Here is an 18,895-nt window from a genome sequence, read left to right on the forward strand (position 1 = left end):
CCCACCAAAATGGTACCTATTTGTCTACTCGCATTTGCATGTTTTCAAACTGCTAGGTGGGCAGGAGTTGGGGCAAGTAACAGGAGTGTGCTTTGTCGCACAGTGCTCGGCTCTCAAACCTGGATTGTCAGCTGACAAGCTCCGCATCTTTAACTGCTGAGTTACTGAAGCCCATATTACTAAGTACACCAAGAAAATTCTTAATAAGAAAAAGAAAACTAATTCTTTGAATAAAAATAAAAATTGGGAAAAAAAGAAAGTTAAAGTTTCTGTTAGATTAAATATAGTTCATTTTACTCTGAAAATCCATGCAATTGTTTTGGGAACAAGATAGGTTTCTTTCTCAGAAATGCAAAATCTAAATAAAAGCACGCATGTGCATATTTTTGGAATATGGTGTTTTGTTTATTTCATTATTCTTTCTTTGTAACCTTAAATGGTAACTTTCCAATTGTGTAAATAAATGCCGTTTAGAGCCTTTTAAATATGTTCGAGTTTTTATTTTGTTTACTGGCCTGCAGTGGTTAATCCCACACTCTCTGCTGGAGTAATCGTTGTCCCAGTCAGTATTTCCTGGAGGGTTTGATGCACCAGGTGATCGTGGTCCAACACTGTTCTGAAACTCGGATGAAATATGTGAAAAATCCTAAGAATAGAAGACAAAAACAGAAGATAGAAAAGTTAGAACCTTAGTTACTAGCAGAACAATTTGGTTTTCTATATAAGCAATTCAAGAAAATGTTAAAAAGGGGAAATCCCAGATGAACTAGGTATGCTGATATTTGAACAACTGTGAATGTGCTCAAGAACTTTTATTTTAACTCATTTATTATGCAAAACAATTTGCTGTTTTCTCATTTATTCTAGCTTTACAAACTGTTGTTCTGGAAAAAAAAATCACCTCACATTTACTGTCTTACTATGCTATAAAAATTTACTATCTTACTATACTATTAAAATAGCTGATTATATGAGGATGTGGCAAGAAAAATCTTCATTGTGGTTTTAGTAGAAACCATGTTCAGGTAGTTCCGAAAAAAATATGAGAGAGTTAATGTGAAATATTCCAGATATTTCCCTAATCAAGCCTTCTGAAATCCACGCCCTCCAGATGTGCTATGATTGCTGGTAACTTGGCACTCTCAAAAACGTGGTCCCAGTGTATCTGGAGGCATACAGTTGGGAAAAGCTGAAATCATAATAACAATTAAATTTACCTGCCAGTGAAGGTCCTGGAGGAAATAAACAAATCATTATTTTACTTATTTACAACAATCTGGGTAGCCTCAAAACAAGGCAATCATAAAATTTAGAAAATATGTTCTACACAAATTTAGCTTGAGAGAACCAATGATGGAAAAACATCCATGGTCAAACCTCTAGGTTGAAGTTCACTTACTCTGGAGAATTAGGATTTGATTCATTGCTACTTCAACATCCCACTGAATAATTCACAGCTGGTTTTGATTTAAATCACTACACTGTAATTTGCCCCAATAATAAATAAATAGCAGAAATAGGTATACAAAATAAATATACCCAGTTATAAAAGGCAACTTAGGGGCTATCAAAATCATAGTTCATGTTTGCAAGCATGATTGTGTATACTGTTCATTCTTCTACCATTATTCACCAATTATTATTCATCCATGTTTTTGTTGGTGATTACTTAGTACAGGAGTATGCAATTTTTATTTGGCTGGAAGGGGGAATAATAATCCTATTTAAAAACATGTGGAGATTCTAGTCACCCAGCACTTTTGTCCCAAAGGTGCTTCCCAAAAGGCAACTGGAAACAAGAACGTCCAGTTGCTTTTTAGAAAGCACTTTTGGGACTATTTAAAAACAGTTTTTCCTCCATCGGAACCAAGATGCATAGGGACACAGGAACACAATTGTAAAAGCTAGTGAGATCAAATGTTTGGACAAAGGCAAAGGAGTTTTAAAAGAGACTTGCTTTAGCTACTGTAACACTCATTTTTACAAAAAACAAAACCCCAAACCAAAACAAACAAAACTAAGTAGGAGAAAATTACATTGCCAAATAATTGTTACCAAATTTTAGGAATGTAACATGAAGATACTTTGAAAACTATAAAAATAGCACAGGGTATTATTACAGATAGTCCTTGACTTGCAACTACAGTTGGAACCGGAATTTCCATCACTAAGTGATATGGTCATTAAGTGAGTATCACATGATTGTGCCAGGTTTTGTGACTTTTTTTTTTGCCAAAAGTTAAGTAAATCACTTGCTTGTTAAGTAATTATACCATTAAGTAAATCTAGCTTTCCTCATTGACTTTGCTCACCAGAAGCCAGCTGGGAAGGTTGCAAAGGGCAACCACATGGCCTCATCAACCACATTTAACCATCATAAATTCACACCTGTTGCCAAGTGCCTGAATTGCAAAAAAAATGACTGTGAAGATGCTGCAACGGTTTTAAGTATGAGCACCAACTCCATGTCACTTTTTTCAGTACTTTCATATTTTTGAATGGTTGCTACATAAATGGTCATAAGACAAGGACTGCCTATGTGATAAAAACAGGTTTGCTGCAGATGGGAAATGGTATTGTCTAAAGGGCATGTAAATTTCCATGGATTCCACAGAAAAGTGCTTCAAACACTATGAGATGGGCAGCAATTAAATTAAGTTAATAAATAAAATAAAAGCCACTTCTTATATTGAGATCTGGTTAATCACGGTTTATTAATTATACCATAAGTGGTGAATTAACATGATGCACAGTCAAACAGGTTTCTATTCTGCACTGTGTGCCCATCCACTCTCTTCAAAAATCCCTTTTAACTATAACTTTCAATGCAGAATAGCAGGGCTGCTAAAATGAGTGAATACCACATGAGCCTCACAGATCCTAGCATCACATTCAGGCAAGCTATAAACATGCGCAGCCCGTTTAAGAACTGTTGCTTCAGAACTCAGCCACTCACCTGCTGGCCTGGTGGTGAAGAATTCATGGGGGGCTGTACCTGTAGTGCCATAGAAGGAGACAAAATAGGTTGCTGGGGAACCTGCTGCATGCTGAGGGGCTGGTTGAGGATGGAGCTCTGCGGGTGATGCAAAGAGAGTTGCTGATGGAGAGGGGGGCTAATCTGGAAAGAAGGAGGTGGGGAGGCACTGATACTGGGCAACATAGGTTTGGAACTCAGGGTCCTGGAGAGGCTGGGGTGAGGGTGAGCACGGTAGCTCTGCAGATCCGATGGGGACAAGAAGGAGCCCAAGCCAGGGTAAGGTGACGAGGCTTGCGGTGGCATAGTATACAAGGGCTGTTTGGGTGGGATCATTTTTGAAGGTTGGCTGCTCTGAACATTTTTTGTCTCGCCTTGGTCAGCTGAACTCTATGAGAGAAAACACACAGACGGATACATGAAGAGGACAAATAGCAATGAAAATGAGTTAAGTGCAACTTAGACCTTTGGATTATTCAATGAACAGCATCGTTCATCTCTCTACAAAATCTTTATCTTTGTTTCCACTCATGATGAGAAGAGAAATGTAAGAACACATTTAAAATACATGACTGAACATCCCTTTCCAACATATGAATCTCATGAAGATTTTAAAAAAATAGAATGGAGATGTGTTCATACTAGCTTTTCTTCATTTCCTGTAACTTAAGATCACTGAAGCAAGCAGACAACTAAATTTGTATTAATGCCTCATATTCTATATTGTTCTGTAACATCTGTGGCTAATGCCATCTTCTTTTTTCTCTAATTTGTATAAACTCTGCTAGAGATTTCACAATTTGAGTAACTATTTTAGAAAAAAAAAAACAGCTCAATGAAAAACTGGATTTCTTAAATAAGACATAAAATAAGACATTAAATAACCGTAATCTCTGGACTTTTAGGGCAGTGTCTTTTGTTTTGTCAGTTACATGAGACTTGTTGTACCATGCTTGATATCATATGTATTGAATGAAGATCACAAGATCCAGGTTAACAAAGATGAATTCTGAAATCTTTTTCTATTTCTTCATTTTTTAGGAACCTAGCCATGGGGTTCCTCCCTACTCCTGGGTGTAAAGATCTAATACATGCATCCAATATAAGGGCCTTAGTCCCTTGAAGGCCACTACATCTTGTGCTTTAATGTGCGACTGAATCATAGTGTTCTTGATTCTTCACATTATTTCTCACAGTATAAATAGTGTACTATTAAGTAAAAAGTCTACAGTTTTTGATGAAGAATAAGTGGCAGAAAAATGTTTAACAAACTTACTGCATTTCCCAGCATTAGATTAGTTCAGCTAAACAAAGCACTTTGCTCATTAATACTGTAAAATAGTACCAGCAGCACAATTGGACTTAAGCTTAATTAACATAAAATCCTTCAGGGTCTACAGCTTAAACACACAATATGCTTTGTACACAGAACTAGTTAAAGGACAACAGATAACTTTTTTCAAACACATGAAGAACTACTGCTAATCAAAATAGCCAAATTTGGAGTAAAAAGTAGGCAGTTTATTATATCATTATTTCATTTAGCTTCATTTTTTACTTAGTCAAAGCTTAAACCAGAGGAGGGCAGACATTTGGGGTCCCTGAGCCCAAATTGGAATTTTGACAGAATGCTGAAAGTGCTTTCACAAAATACTTACCATAACAGGATACAAATGTGTAAGTTTTTTTTTTAAAGCAATAATAAGGAAATAATTTTCTGTTTTGTCCTTCAGGCATATCACCTTGCAATATAACTTATAACCTTTGCAGATTTCTTGGTAAATTCCCATCTAAGGACTAACCAGAAGGCAACATGGTGATGTAATCCCACTATCTCTACAGTTATCGCTTTTGCCAGTATTTTTAATTATTTTCTGTTTAATGGGCAAATTCTCAGGGAAAACAATTGGGCTAAAGCTCTAATCACACTTATTTTCCAAGAATACCTATGTAGCCTATATGACAATCTCAGATGTTATTGGAAATAAATTGATCTTGAAGATAACACTTTGATTTGAAGTCAGCTTTCCATTTATTTATTTTAAAATAATTTTTAAAAGTTAAGCGAGATGAGACTTGCAGGTGCCCATAAGCACCATGTTGCTAATCTTTGTTCTTATCCATTAGGATTCTTCTTTATTCTCACAGTTTTGACATAATTGCATATGCTATCTGCTATGCCACCTGCTTCCATTTTGTGGATTGCTTCAAATGCAGATAATTTCTAACAGAATTTTATTTATTTACCTCTCTAAGGGAATAGATACATTTTAAAGGTATTTGCTTGCAAAGATAAACGGGTTTTTCTCTCCAAAATCTTTCATCCTAGCTATATTTAAATATGAAAGTCAGATTTTAAAACTGCCTTTTTTAAAAAAGAGAATTCCACAACAGTTATCATTACTGCTTCGCTAAATGCCGTAAGATAGTGTGCCAATGAATTAGATGCAGCATGAATGGAATACCAACATCAAAATATTCAACTTTAAACTCATTCAATGCAGTTTTGAATTTTTTGAAACACTTAACCCAGTGAAAGGGACTCAGATTATTTCCTGTTTGACCTTTTTGCCACAGCTCTTAACCTTCAAGCATGGCTCAGTTAACTCCAGGCAAAGTTCCTCAGTGCTCATTGCACAGCGTGAAGTGTATGATTACTTGATTTTAATTATACTAAAATTAAAATGATGCAGTGGTTTAAAAGTAAATTTATTTCTTATAATATTAACATTAAAAGCCATCACTGCCTGGCCACTGCATGGTGGATTTATGTAAAGGGACTCTGTAATAATCAATGAGAGAGAGCGGGAGGGAGGGAGCTGTGTCTACAACACAAAGAGCACTTTCCTATCTTCTCCCACGACTATACTTTTTTCCCCTCATCCCCCAATCTATGGCCTGTTTATTGAAATCACATGCCAATAGCAAATGGAGGAAGCAAATAAGTGTTTCATTAAAAAAATGCCAAGTGACTCTCTGGAAACTGATAAGTCAAGATGATCAGTAAATCAAGATTCTGTTTTTTGATTCTCACTGTTAAGATATTTCTGCCTCTCCCTTTTAATATTGTTTCACTATATTGGAAAAATATTGAAATCAAAGCAAACAAGCATTTAAAATGCCCTGCTAATTAAGAAGAAAAGGCTATAACATAGACTGTAATTTTCTTACACATAATAGCTGCTGATCAAAGGTGGCAATTCCAAACTCACTCAAAAATGTACATGCATTAGCAAAATGGATAGGTTTTAAACTATTATTATAGTTCAATATCTCCTTTGTTTTATTAAATATTCCATTTCTTCCTTGCTTCCAGAGCCACTTCATTTTATTTATCATATTTAGAGATTCATCAAATTTAGAGTTACTGTACCACCTGAGGTTTATATTCTCATTGTCCACAATGCATCTCTGTAATATCATCCAATAATAGTTCCCCTCATATGTCTATGCTATTCCTTCAGCATAGACATGCTGCCATTATTATGTATAAGAAAAACAATTGCAATTACATTACCTTTGCTCAGAAATGATTTTCATATGGTCAATGGATCATAGTGTGTGTGTGTGTGTGCGTGTGTGTGTGTGTGTGTTCTTTTCTTTCACATTTTCACTGGGTGTCCATTTTTATGTATATACTTTATATTCTATATCAATTAAATTTCAATTATGTACCAATTCAAATTCCAAACAATTCCTCTCTGGTTGATCATATATTAAAAACTATAGCTTTGTTTTAGTTTTGTCCCCCTTTATTTAAATTCTCATTACCACACCCATTGGCTGAGGAAGATGTAATCTGATATTGTAATTCAATACATCTGAATTGCCATGTCAGGTCTAATGAATCTTATTGAATGAACTGGACTTGAATCACTTCCTGCATGTGCACTCTTGATCACATTTTGGATACTTTGCAACAGGCCTGCATTTATTTATTTATGACCAGTTGCACCATCCTGTACTCAAATGTGATCAATTTAGGAAAAAGGATTTGCTTAACAACCGTATAGTTCACTTAATCACCAGTTGATTTGCTTAACAATTGCAAAAAGATATGATGGAAATTCTGACCTTAATTGTGTTTGTTAAGAAACGATCCCGTATAATTTTAATTTTCATTAAAATCTTTGTCTCTTTGTCTGAAAAAAAGTTTGATTTGTTAATGAACCATGACCACTATTCTAACCTTTGTGGATCTCAATCCCTGAATAGATGGGGACTAATATCTGCCTATTGATTCTTCTGAGACAACTATATGATCCTGGACATGGATGACTTTGCTAAAGCTGCTGGATCAGGGTATAGACTGAGGCAGGTTGAGTTATTAGAAATTATATTTTAAGGAGTTTAGAATATCTGCAAAAAACTTTCAAGTTTTCCTTAATTATATGGACAAATAAGTATTTAGGCATATTTCTAAATCAAAATACCGGATTTAGTTGTACCACAGATTGAGCTCATAGCCTTGTCTCCAAAGATTGCAAGGAAACCCCAGAACATTCAACATTTCCCGAAACCAAGAAAACTAGAACTCTTACTATGTATCCTTGAGGCACACTGGAATATTTTACTTAGTTCATACAGAATGTAGCTAACACTTAAATTCATTTTGATGGCATAGTTATAGTGTGTTTCTTACAAACTTGTTCTTCCCCAGAGATGTCCCTGAGTTGCAACTAATTTATCATTGCTACAACCATTGAAATTCATATATGAAGCATAGTCTGTTACCTTGGAAACCAAGCTGGCTCGGTAGGCTGCCAGAGCTTTTAGATATTCCTTCTTTGCTGCTTCAGTTTTCCTTTTATATGCCTGAAAAGCCCAAGAAGAAAATATTAATTAAACAAGAGAAACAGGATGATACTGCTCTGATTGTACAGTTGTTTATGTCTGGCATATTGCCCAAGGGATCTGTGCTTGGTTTATTAAAAATCCAATCTGTGTATATAAGTGATATGAAAGTGAATTTTATATGCTTTTTTCAAAAAACAGAAATGAAAACTGGCTGAAATCAGAACTACCAGAAAACAAATAGAGATTAAAAATTATAACTGGGCTTATCACAGAAGTTTCCTATTGCTTGCACAATTTAAAACACTATTTTAGAATTGGCATGGAGACATCAAATTTAGAGAGAATGTTCTACAAGCAAACTAATTATTAATTGCTTTTTGACTGATTTTTAGTTCTGGTTATCAGTAAAGGTCAGAATTAGTTTAATATAGTGGTGAAGACTAGAAGCCAGGAAGCCAGGAAACAGTAAGTTCTAGTTCTGCCTTAGGCAAAAAGCCAGCTGGGTGACTTTTGGGCAGTTGGGCCAATCACTTTCTCTCAGTCCTAGGAAGCAGGCAATGCAAACCTCTTCTGAAAAACCTTGCCAAGAAAACTGCAGGGCAATCTAGGCAGTCTCTGCAAATTGGACATGATTGAATAGGAAAAAAAATAGTGTAATGATAACAGGGTTTTATGGATTTCTTGCAGAATGATATAAAGTATTTATTGATACATTTTATCCAAACTCTATCAATTATATCCGATCAGATTTTTTTAAAACTGGACTCTTATCCTTTTCATTTAATGAATGAAATATGATGCACATGTCATGTTATATCTGGTAAAGATCATCCAGTAGATGCTAACATCCAATTTAACTGATTAAAGTCTTGACTGGTATTTTACCCAACAGACGTCAGCAAATGATTGCTTCAATTGTCAAGAATAATCAAACTTGACATCGATCAGATAATATTTGGATGTTAATGTTAATGTTATTGATTTGAGTAGAGAAGGAAAAGACAAAACCACAATCCTATTACTTGCAGACAAAGCTTCCAATGAAATCTATAGATAGTATATTATCATAGCTAAATTACCTTAGCAATGGATTTCCCATAGGATTTATAAAATGGGTCCAGTTTTTGTATACAGCTTTAAGTCTAAATCAATGGCTGCCTTAATCTAGTTTTTCACTCAACTGAAATGCCAGATAAGGATATCCATTTTGATTTGTGATATTTGTTTAGAACTCCTTGCTTGTTCTCCTAGACAAGCTCATAATATCAGGTGGCATTATTTTGTTTGCATAATTCATTAGCATATAAATTAATATTATATGCTAGAGATATTTTATTCTTTGTTTCTGATCATACTTTGATTCTGGCTCTGAAACACTTGATTAATAAATTGAGGTGCATTAAGAGATGCTATGTTATGTGATTGCTAAGAAGGTGTTGATATCAACAGATAATTATCATTTTTGTATGTTTATTGATATTATTAATGTTTAGGTATTTATATTCCATGTGACATTTCTCAAATAATTACATTAAATATAAATAAGATATTCAATGTATGTGGATTAGATAAGTGTGCTCAAAAGAATGTAATTCCCAGGATTCTTGATATTGTACATAGACTATCCATGTACAATTATAGCAAATTGATTTTAAGACAGGGTTCAATATTTTTGGTACCCATATTCTTTTGAACTACATAATCATTGCATCAAATTGATGTGTAGAGAACAGAAATGGATTCTCCATATCTTATTACTTCCAAGTCCTTCAATTTGGAAAAATAAATTCATGATCCCAACTAAGTGGACTGAAGACCTGATATTGTGATTTAGAAATAAGTTGCCTGCAGAAGTGGATTATGCATTAGTGAAAATTACATGGTTATCTTTTGTTGATTCATTACCACACAGTTGGAATATCAAATATTTGGAAATAATTAGTATCATTAAAACATTAGAATATTTATAGAAAAAATAATAATAAATTGGTAGACAGACTTGGGGGTTGGAAATGAAAAATATGGGCTTGTCAACATTAGGAGGGACATCTTCCAGAGTAACTCATTATCAACTTTATTATTCACATTGCTACATCACTTTCGGTATTTTTGAAGAAAACAAATGTTGGCTATCAAACAGCAAAAAAGGCTAATAAACTCTGACATTTACTTTTTAAGGATGATCTGAAGCTTAATGGAAAATCAGAAGTCAAAACCCAGTCACTGACAAATACTATAAGTTTTAACATAAATGTGACAATGGAATGTGGCCTAGAGAAATGTGCTACAATAGCAATAATTTAATCACAAAGAATGATAAAATGGGAATGCTGAATAACCAAACCAGAGAAGCCATCAAGATGAAGTTTATAAATATTTGGACATTTTACAATTGGGTAACATCAAGCATAAACAAACGTGATTAGTAAATAACACATCCAATCAGAGAGAAAATTGTTAGATAAAATTGAACTGTGGAAACACCATCAAACCCTGGGTCATTCTTGTGAAAGGTTACAATATTTGAATTATTAAATGGACACAATCTGAACTGGAGATTTTGGACCAAACCCCTTGAAAACTTTAGACTATTCCTTGTGTACAACATTCCCGTAGTGATATTATACTTGACCCACAGAAATGGAAACAGAGGTTTACTTTTAGTCAAACAAACTATTTGAAGACGAAAAGCCTGGATTGGCTGATTATGTAAAAGACAGTCAAGAACAAGCAGTGGTGCAAGATAAAAATTGGAATTTCCTGAATGTATAGGAAACAATGCTGGCAAGGAAACCCAATATGGCCAATTTCTACAAAACATTGAGGGGAAAGTAGATAAAAATAAACCTGGCAATGGCTTACAACTGTAACATTAAAAAAAAGAATCTGAAAGCTTGATTTGGTTGCTCAAGAGCAAGCTATTCAGCTAATGCAATCAAGACCAGAATTAAAAAAATAATCATATGATTCCAAATCCAGATTGTACAAAGAAACAGAAGAAACAGTAAATGATATACTCATTTCATGCAAGAAGACTGCACAGAGAGATTATAAACAACAACATACCACAGTTGCCAAAATGATTCATTGGAAAACCTGATGAAAAAAGTAGTTAAAAATGGGCATATTAAAATAGTGTGGGATTTCCAAATACAACCAATAGTCTGGATGCATAATATACCAGATTTAACTGTGGCTGAAAAGAAAAAAAATGTGGATAATTGATGTGGCAATACCAGAAAGAAAAAGAACTGAGGACATCACAAAGTATCAAGATCTGAAAATTGAAATTGAAAGATTATGGCATAAAACAGCAGTTATGGTCCCAGTAGTGACGGCACACTAGGTGGCATATGAAAAAGTTTTGAATGATACTTAGAAAATTTGCACATTGACAAAATTTCCATTGGATCCACACACATACTACACTGATAAATGATCATATTCCAAGTTCTTGTGAAGAAACTCAGTACAAATGAAGGTCCATAGCAACTAAGAAACCAGCAGCTATGATTTCTCAACACATGTAATTATAATAATGTGAGCTTAAGGACTTACAAAACTAACTATGTTAGTTTCAAAGATGCATGTGGTTGGCCAAATTAGGCTCATCAGAAAAGCAGGAACAATTGTGGACCCAATGGATGGAAAGTAATCTGTGCCACAATCCTGCCTATGAAAACCACATTTTTGGACCAACTCACTACAACAGGCAGAATATCTTTGATAAACATCAATACAGATGCAATAGTGCACTTTATGAGAAGACATACTCCCTCCATTGAAGCAGTTGAACATCAATGCTTTGTCCCAAACACTTCCATCGAAATATAATAGATCAGAATTATGACTGTGTTAATCTGCAATCTTGTTCTTGTACATTACAAAATATTACTGAAATAGAGCGTGGTTGCTGAGCCATTCAGCATTTATTTAGCCTACATATGCATAAATATCATAATGGTATTTACTTGCTTAGTCATACACTTAAAATAAATAAAATTCATTTGTGTATAGAGTTGAGCAGTTTTTTTAAAAAAAGGAGGTGATCAATAAACAATCTGTCATTATTTAAAAAAAACTATTGTTATTTTATTATTCATCCCAGTGTTATTCATCCCAGCCTCTACCTCAGGATAGCTGTAGGTTAAAATATTATGTGCATATTTCCACAAGTTTTTCATTAATCTAAAAACATAAAGGGGAATCAAAAAAGACATTTAATTCCAGTCTATCCAAACAAAAGCTGGATTCCAAAGTAGCAGAAGTTAGCTTTCATTCATCCAGGAAACTTTGCCTCACCTTTTATAATGGTAGCTTTCATTTCTGAAGTCAAATTCTGAGGGCACTTATGAGATGGTTTTTGAGGGGCTGCAGCTGGTCTATAGGTGTGTGGGCAGAAAGTACTATTGTATTAAATCAATAGCATACTTTATGCTTACAATACATGCAAGTTTTTTCAATATTTTTTTAGAATTCTATTTTCAAAAATGAAACGAACAATGTGCCAAGGTAATGGCTTTGTGTCTTCAGATCGGATCCAAAACTGCTCCTTTGCAATTTCATTTATAGTATATCTATTTGTAGAGACATTACAATTCCACAGGGAAAAGTACTAAAAAAAGGCCAAAGACAACAACTACTATAAAGCTTGCTGTCTTGAGTTGGAGAAAGAGAAGGCACAGTTCTCCTTGGAAAGACGGTTGTCATTTCTGACCTTCACAAGTGAAGCTGCCTAATCCAAAGGTAGAAACATATAAAACCAAGCTCTTCATTACATAACTAACAAGAAGACTACACATAAAACTGGATATTATGACTGAGTGGCTAACCAAAGTCATTGAATTCAAGAAAACAGACTTTAAAAAAATTAAGAAAACTTCCTCTAGTTGCTGTGATTTTATTAGACACCTAGCAATTGGGAAACTTTGATTTGCATAGAATTACATAAGAAAAAATAAATAGATCAGGGCCACTTATATGTGGCTGAAATTGAAGTTCCTAAGCTTAACAGGAAAAACTGCCTTGTGGTTAATAAGTGAGACCAATATGAGACTCAAAAAACCCATCTCAATTTTGAAGAAGTCTCCCAAGAGATTAAGTTTCTCAGTGAATATATTTCTACTTCTGTTTCTTTCTTAAAAGTGTAGTTATACCCAGAAAAATCAGCTTTGAAAAACTAAATTTTGTAAACAACTTCCCCCTCAAGATAAGAAATTAGAAGAAACCTTTCAACCGATAGCTTATGGTTTAAATTCAGAGTGAACTTACAAAACATTAAGAAAACCAACAAAATCCACGCAAAGAGAACACAATCTCACTGTTAATGTTTTCTACTTCCCTTACACCTTGCCTACACTTCCTTTTACAACACAGCCTTCCTCAGTCAATTACTCTCCAGATGTGTTAAAAGTCTAGAATCCCCAGTAGAGCTGAGAATTATGGAAATTGAAACTACATGCCCACACCCCAAAGATGAAAAAAAAAAGTGTGAATATGATTTCAGCTAAAGTTTCTTGTTAGCTGACTTCATGTTAGGAGACACTTTTATTACATGAGTGCTGAAGTTGATATAAACCCCTCATCTCCCCCCCATACTGAAACATTCCTTTTCATAGCTTTAAAAATTTTTTTGGGGGTAAGAATGAAAAAAGAAATTTTTCATAGTGGCCTCTCCAAATGTCCCTGGCATTCATATCAAATGTACAAATATCTAGTGCATTTTTGAAAGGTGAGCTTATCTCAAAATACCAATGGTTGGCTGAGATCTTTGACATTCTTCCATGGGAAGCTGTAGTGTAGATGCAACAGCATAATCAGTAACATTGGAATTTGTGATATTGTCAAAATCCTAAAGCGATATATGGAGTTCCTTCTGAACAGTTTCCTTTATTATTTTCAGCCAATAGACAGAATATTGCCAGACTAAAGTAACTATCTGCATAGCTATAGATATGCTTTGGGAATGGCTAGGAAAAAGCTGTTTTAATCTTTTCCTGTTGATCAAACTTTCCAAGTTCTACTACCTGCTTGTCTTCTGTGCTCAGCCCCTCCATCCTGGGAATCCAGACTATATTCCACCACAGATGTAAGGAATATACATGCAATACATGCAATACTTGCTCATAATTCTCATTGGCTCAAGGTTGACTCAGCCTTCCATCCTTCTGCAGTTGGTAAAATGAGGACCCAGATTGTTGGGGGCAATATGCTGATTCTGTAAATTGCTTAGAGAGGGCTGCAAAGCACTGTGAAGTGGTATATAAATCTAAGTGCTATTGCTATTAACTGCTAGGGGCAATTAAAAGTATGTTTGAGATGAGTGTTACTAATATGTTATTCACATAGAGCACTACATTTTCTTAACATCTGAATTATATAACTATAACCAAATTCTTAAACCTGGATCAGTAGTTAATTGGGAGCTTGTGCAATTGATATAGTATCAAGCACACCTATTTTTGACTGGCATGTAAAATCTATCAGGAGCAACTGGTAACCTCATGCAATCTGTGGTAATATTAATACTCTCTGGTAATACTCTGGTGTGGGCTTATCCTCGTGCTTGGTCTGGAAACTTGTCGGTCATGAAGATCAGCATGATGGATCCTGCTCCTAAGGCTACTAAATGTCTTTCATCCAACTGGTTGCAAACAGGCCTTGCACCTGTTTTTGTGCCTAGTTGTGCAAAAATACTACTGCAAGTCAAATACCCTGCCATGTAAGGTAAAATAGATTTTAGTTATTGCTCAGCATATTAAATAGCATTTAAATTGGTTTATAGGTTTGAATTACAATGTGACCTATAAACTATATATGGAAAGTGTATTATATGGAATTTTTTTATTTTATTTTTTCCGGGGGAAGGTTGTAGTCAAGGAAAGGTCAGGGATTGCTGTTGTTTCCAGGATTTTAGAAATAAAATCTTGTTTGAGGGATATTGTTTTATTTTATCTTTGCTTTAAATTCATCAGATGTTTAGTTTTAATTTGTTTCTGTCATCCTATATTGGCAGCATTTTTTTTATGTGGGGAGAAGAGATCCAAAGATTGAAAAAGAGTGTCCATGAAAGAAAGCTGGAGATTAAAAGGCCAGCTGCATAGATCTGTTTGTGAGTTGTACCCCTCTTTCTGGAGACTAAAGATGTGGTGGAATGTGTCTACAAAGGAGAGGTAGCGTGATGTAGCAAGGGGGAGGTAGCAAGGGGGAAAGAGGGAGCACATTCCAAGAAGGGGGGTGGGGGGTGGGGGGTGGGGCAAGACAAGGGACAACACTGTCCAGAGCTGGATCAGAGACAAGAGAAAGAGAGTTAGGATAGCCATTCCCTACAAACTCCTAAGGTATATTGTTTAGTTTAGGGTAGTATAGGTTTAATCTGGGAAGATTCTGTCAATATAGTATGAGCAGATAAGGAATGAAATTTTAGCTGGTTTGTTTTATATTGTTCTTGGGTTGGACCCGATGGAAGAAAATGGTTTCCACTCTGCCCTATTTGGAAGCTTAACTGTTCCCACTGAGCATCTTTAATTGAGTGTCTAATGATAAATATCCTGGTCTAGGGGTATAAGAATTAATTTTCCATACTTTATTCTTGTTATAGGTTCATATGAGACTGTTACATACATTTTATTACATTCATGTAGATAAAAAGTTATATTTCATATTAGGTTCAGAGTAATTTCCAAAGAACTGTAATATAGTATGAGCATATAGTATAATATAATACTATATAGTATAATAGTAATATAGTATAATATAGCATGAACAACTGTAATATAGTATTTCCAAAGAACTTCTCTTATATGAATAAGAAAACCAATTACTAATTACTAGCAATTACTAACGTTATTGTTCTTTAACTGGATCTTTTCTTGATAGGATGGTTCCAAAAATGGTAAATGTTGTCATGATTCATAGATATAAAAACTAGGAAGATTTGATGATGGAATAAAAAATCAAGAGAAAGGCAGAGTGTTAATTTCTATGTCTGTTTAATAAGTGTACTAACTGACACAGAGACAAGGTTTCCATTCACTGGCACATGGACTTAGCTTTCTACATGTTAATATGGTTTACCTGTGACCCTGTTTAGAAACTATTACGTGCTGTACTTGGCCTTTTTCACTAAAAAGAGAAAATGTGTAACTAAAGCCTACTTGACACTTTGAAAATCTGAGGTGAAATGTGGACAGCAATTCCTAGCAGGGTTTCTTAAAAGCCATTTGTGTAAAAAGGGCTTTGCTGTGAGATCCATTTAAATACTGGCAGAATTGGCCCTCTTTCTTTTTCCCCAGAGTATTAACTTCAGCCATTTATCAGAGCTAAAGATTTAAAAAATATTCTACATGTTTTCCAGATAATCTACCATGCCCGTGAGTTTATTTTTCTTATTCATTGGGGGGGGGGGCATTCATTAATCATTAAGGAACTGGGTGGGTGTTGAGAAGGAGGGCAAACATATGACTGATTATGGGGGAGGGAATTGCAGCTGATAGAAGCATAATCCAGAGTGTCAGTCCTAATGCTTTTGTGGCTTAGCAAAGAAACTGGAAATTGTGCCATAATGAAATGCTCAGTATTCAAAAACAATAAATAAGACAGTTATTCCAAATCCTGCTGATACACACAGAAATACTCTCTGTTAAGTAAGTGATACACATTCTTTATTGGTAAATGTTAAAGTAACTAAAGAATAACGAACTTCCTGGATTTTGGATATGACAATTCACTTGCTGTATTGCTGTTTGAAAAAAAACATGAGATCATCAGCTCCCTATCCATAATATAGTGCCATAAATACTTCTACTATCTTCCTATTAATATGCATAGCTACCTTGGTCCATTATAGAAGCCCTAATTTGATACTTCTCATAAGAGTTTGGGGGCAACTGCTACTTCTGCCAAATACTTACCAACTTGACTTTTCTATGGCCAAGCACCTGAATGTGCCACTGGATAGAAAAGTGGTAAGAATTAAAGCAAAAAAATCCACACATTTCTTCTATTAACAATTTCTGTAATTGGAATGGAATTTGAATGTTCAGAGTCTTAATTTATTTGAAGTGAAAAAGGAGGCTTGTATCTCGAAGTTGCTAGGCCTATCATTTTCAGGAAAAGCCTCTTCAAATAATATTTAATAAATAATTAAATGATATTGTAAATGCTTTGGTTTAAAGTATTTTGGAATCATCCTGAGTTAGTAATAATAAATTTAAAGGTTGCAAATATAAACTGTTAGTAATATAAACATAATTTATATATTACTGATTGCTATATTTTATAGATATGGGTGTCATATCTTTGATTTAAAAATATAGCCTCAGAAAAAATTCAGAGTGCTGCACATTTCTATAACTGCAAAAATTATTTTGGAAAATGAATGGACAGATGTTGAATAGCTTGCTGGCAATACTTTTCAATCAGTGCACTGATGAAAAAAACTAAGCTTCCTTGAAAACCAATACATATGAAAGTATTCCTATTGGCTATTTGTCTTCAATCATTTTTATACCAGATACTTTAAGGAAAATGCATGTTTCATCCTACTTATAATAGCCCTTCCCAAGCTGGTGCCCTGTGGTAACACTAGGCTGTAAATGCAATAATGCCCAATAACTTCCATTGGCTATGCCAGGTGAAGATGATATATCAAACTAGGGGTTTTGTTTCCACACCTGAATTCATTTAAATAAGTTTTAAGTCTTGAACATCAATTAGGATTTGGAATGAGATTCTACCCATATGATGTTCATCCTTATGGCATTCTGGAAAGACCAGGCCTTGGGTTAGGAGGGTAGTGCCCCTGTGTGCATGTGTGTGCGTGCTTTATGGATGGCCAGATCTGCCATCAGTTCTTGTTGTTCATTCTTTTATACTTATTATATTTTTATTTTGTTGGGTTTTTTTGTACATTGTCTATACTTTATGGGGTAAGGAGGTCTCTAAACCAGTTACATTAAATTTAATTATCCTAGATGTTTTATTGTTCTAGCAGAGGGTGATGGGAGTTGTTTTACTGAGGTCCACAGTGCCACAGAATGTATCATTGGCATTCAAATGAACACTAGTTACTCCTTTGATACCTTGCTATGGAAGAAAGAAAAAACCTAGAAGACAAAATTAAATTGAACTTGGATAAGATCAATATGCCAGTCTGGGAAAAACAGGGACATGCAAAGTTGTCTTAAGACAGTTGGACCATTTAACCATACATCCCAATTCTGTTTGCAATGACTGGTGTTTCTCCCAGGTTTTAGACTAATGTTTCTTTTAGCAGTGCTTACACCTTTTTTAATGGGAGAGGTTGAATACTGGGATCTAAAGCAAACAAACAATGTGCTCATGAAAGATCTGAACGGTTCTATTAGGAGAGAGTTCTTAAGTGTTTGTGGAGTTTTGATTTACATCTAAAAAGCAACTGAATTTACAAGCTGTAACGTGTGCACAACAGGAGAAATGAAGGAAAGGTTTAGATTTGGTGTACTACAGGCTTCGTATTATATGCACGTCATGAAATATAGAATTTATATGGAATATATCCATTGTAATTGTGAGTAGAACTAAGACTGTTGGTATGAGCCATGCTGGTCTAGAAAATCACCATCTTGGTAACTGAGTAACCAACCTCAGTTCCTCTAGATGGAGCTAATGTTAACAAAAATTAATATTCCTGATTGTGTTTAGACACTTGGCATTAAAAAAATCCAATTCTTTTCCCTATAGCAGGGCAGAATTTTATTTGCATTATTTCAACCTAGAGTTGAAATCTGTTATGTTGTGAACTGAGGGGCCAATCTATTTTTATGGTGGTAATGCATTTTATGAGCTTTGAAAGTTGAAAGAGATGATGGTAGATCATTAGAGATACTTCTTTGGCTGATAACAATCATTAACATGTTATGTTTTAGTGAGATAAGAACTATCTACACAGGAACAGCTGCTACATTTTTGTAAGGTCAAAAGAATGGGTGTTTATATGTGTGTATTACACATACATGCATACACATATTTTTTAGATTTTTCTCTAAGCCTCTCAGAAAAGCCTATGTCAGATGCCAAAGTACAGTGGTAAAAATGTTAACATTGTGAGTTTCCCATATATGCCCACACATATGAGCATCTACA

At 34.6% G+C, this 18,895-nt stretch overlaps 1 protein-coding gene across 4 annotated transcripts in view; it reads right to left on the reverse strand.

Annotated features, from left to right (window-relative positions):
• The window catches only part of TOX2 (TOX high mobility group box family member 2), a 243,660-nt gene that overhangs the window by 6,040 nt on the left and 218,725 nt on the right, over positions 1-18,895 (reverse strand). For all 4 annotated transcript variants that reach the window (XM_026697646.2, XM_087929168.1, XM_026697649.2 and 1 more), the window contains 3 exons: positions 7,709-7,789; positions 2,957-3,364; positions 516-646 (listed from right to left, as the gene is read on the reverse strand). In XM_026697646.2, the coding sequence (XP_026553431.1) occupies positions 516-646; positions 2,957-3,364; positions 7,709-7,789 (620 nt within the window). The remainder of the gene's footprint in view (positions 1-515; positions 647-2,956; positions 3,365-7,708; positions 7,790-18,895) is intronic.

This window comes from Pseudonaja textilis, chromosome 3, assembly GCF_049901715.1.
Source record: "Pseudonaja textilis isolate UNSWEBS1 chromosome 3, rPseTex1.2, whole genome shotgun sequence".
In the NCBI taxonomy this organism is placed as follows: Eukaryota; Metazoa; Chordata; class Lepidosauria; order Squamata; family Elapidae; genus Pseudonaja; species Pseudonaja textilis.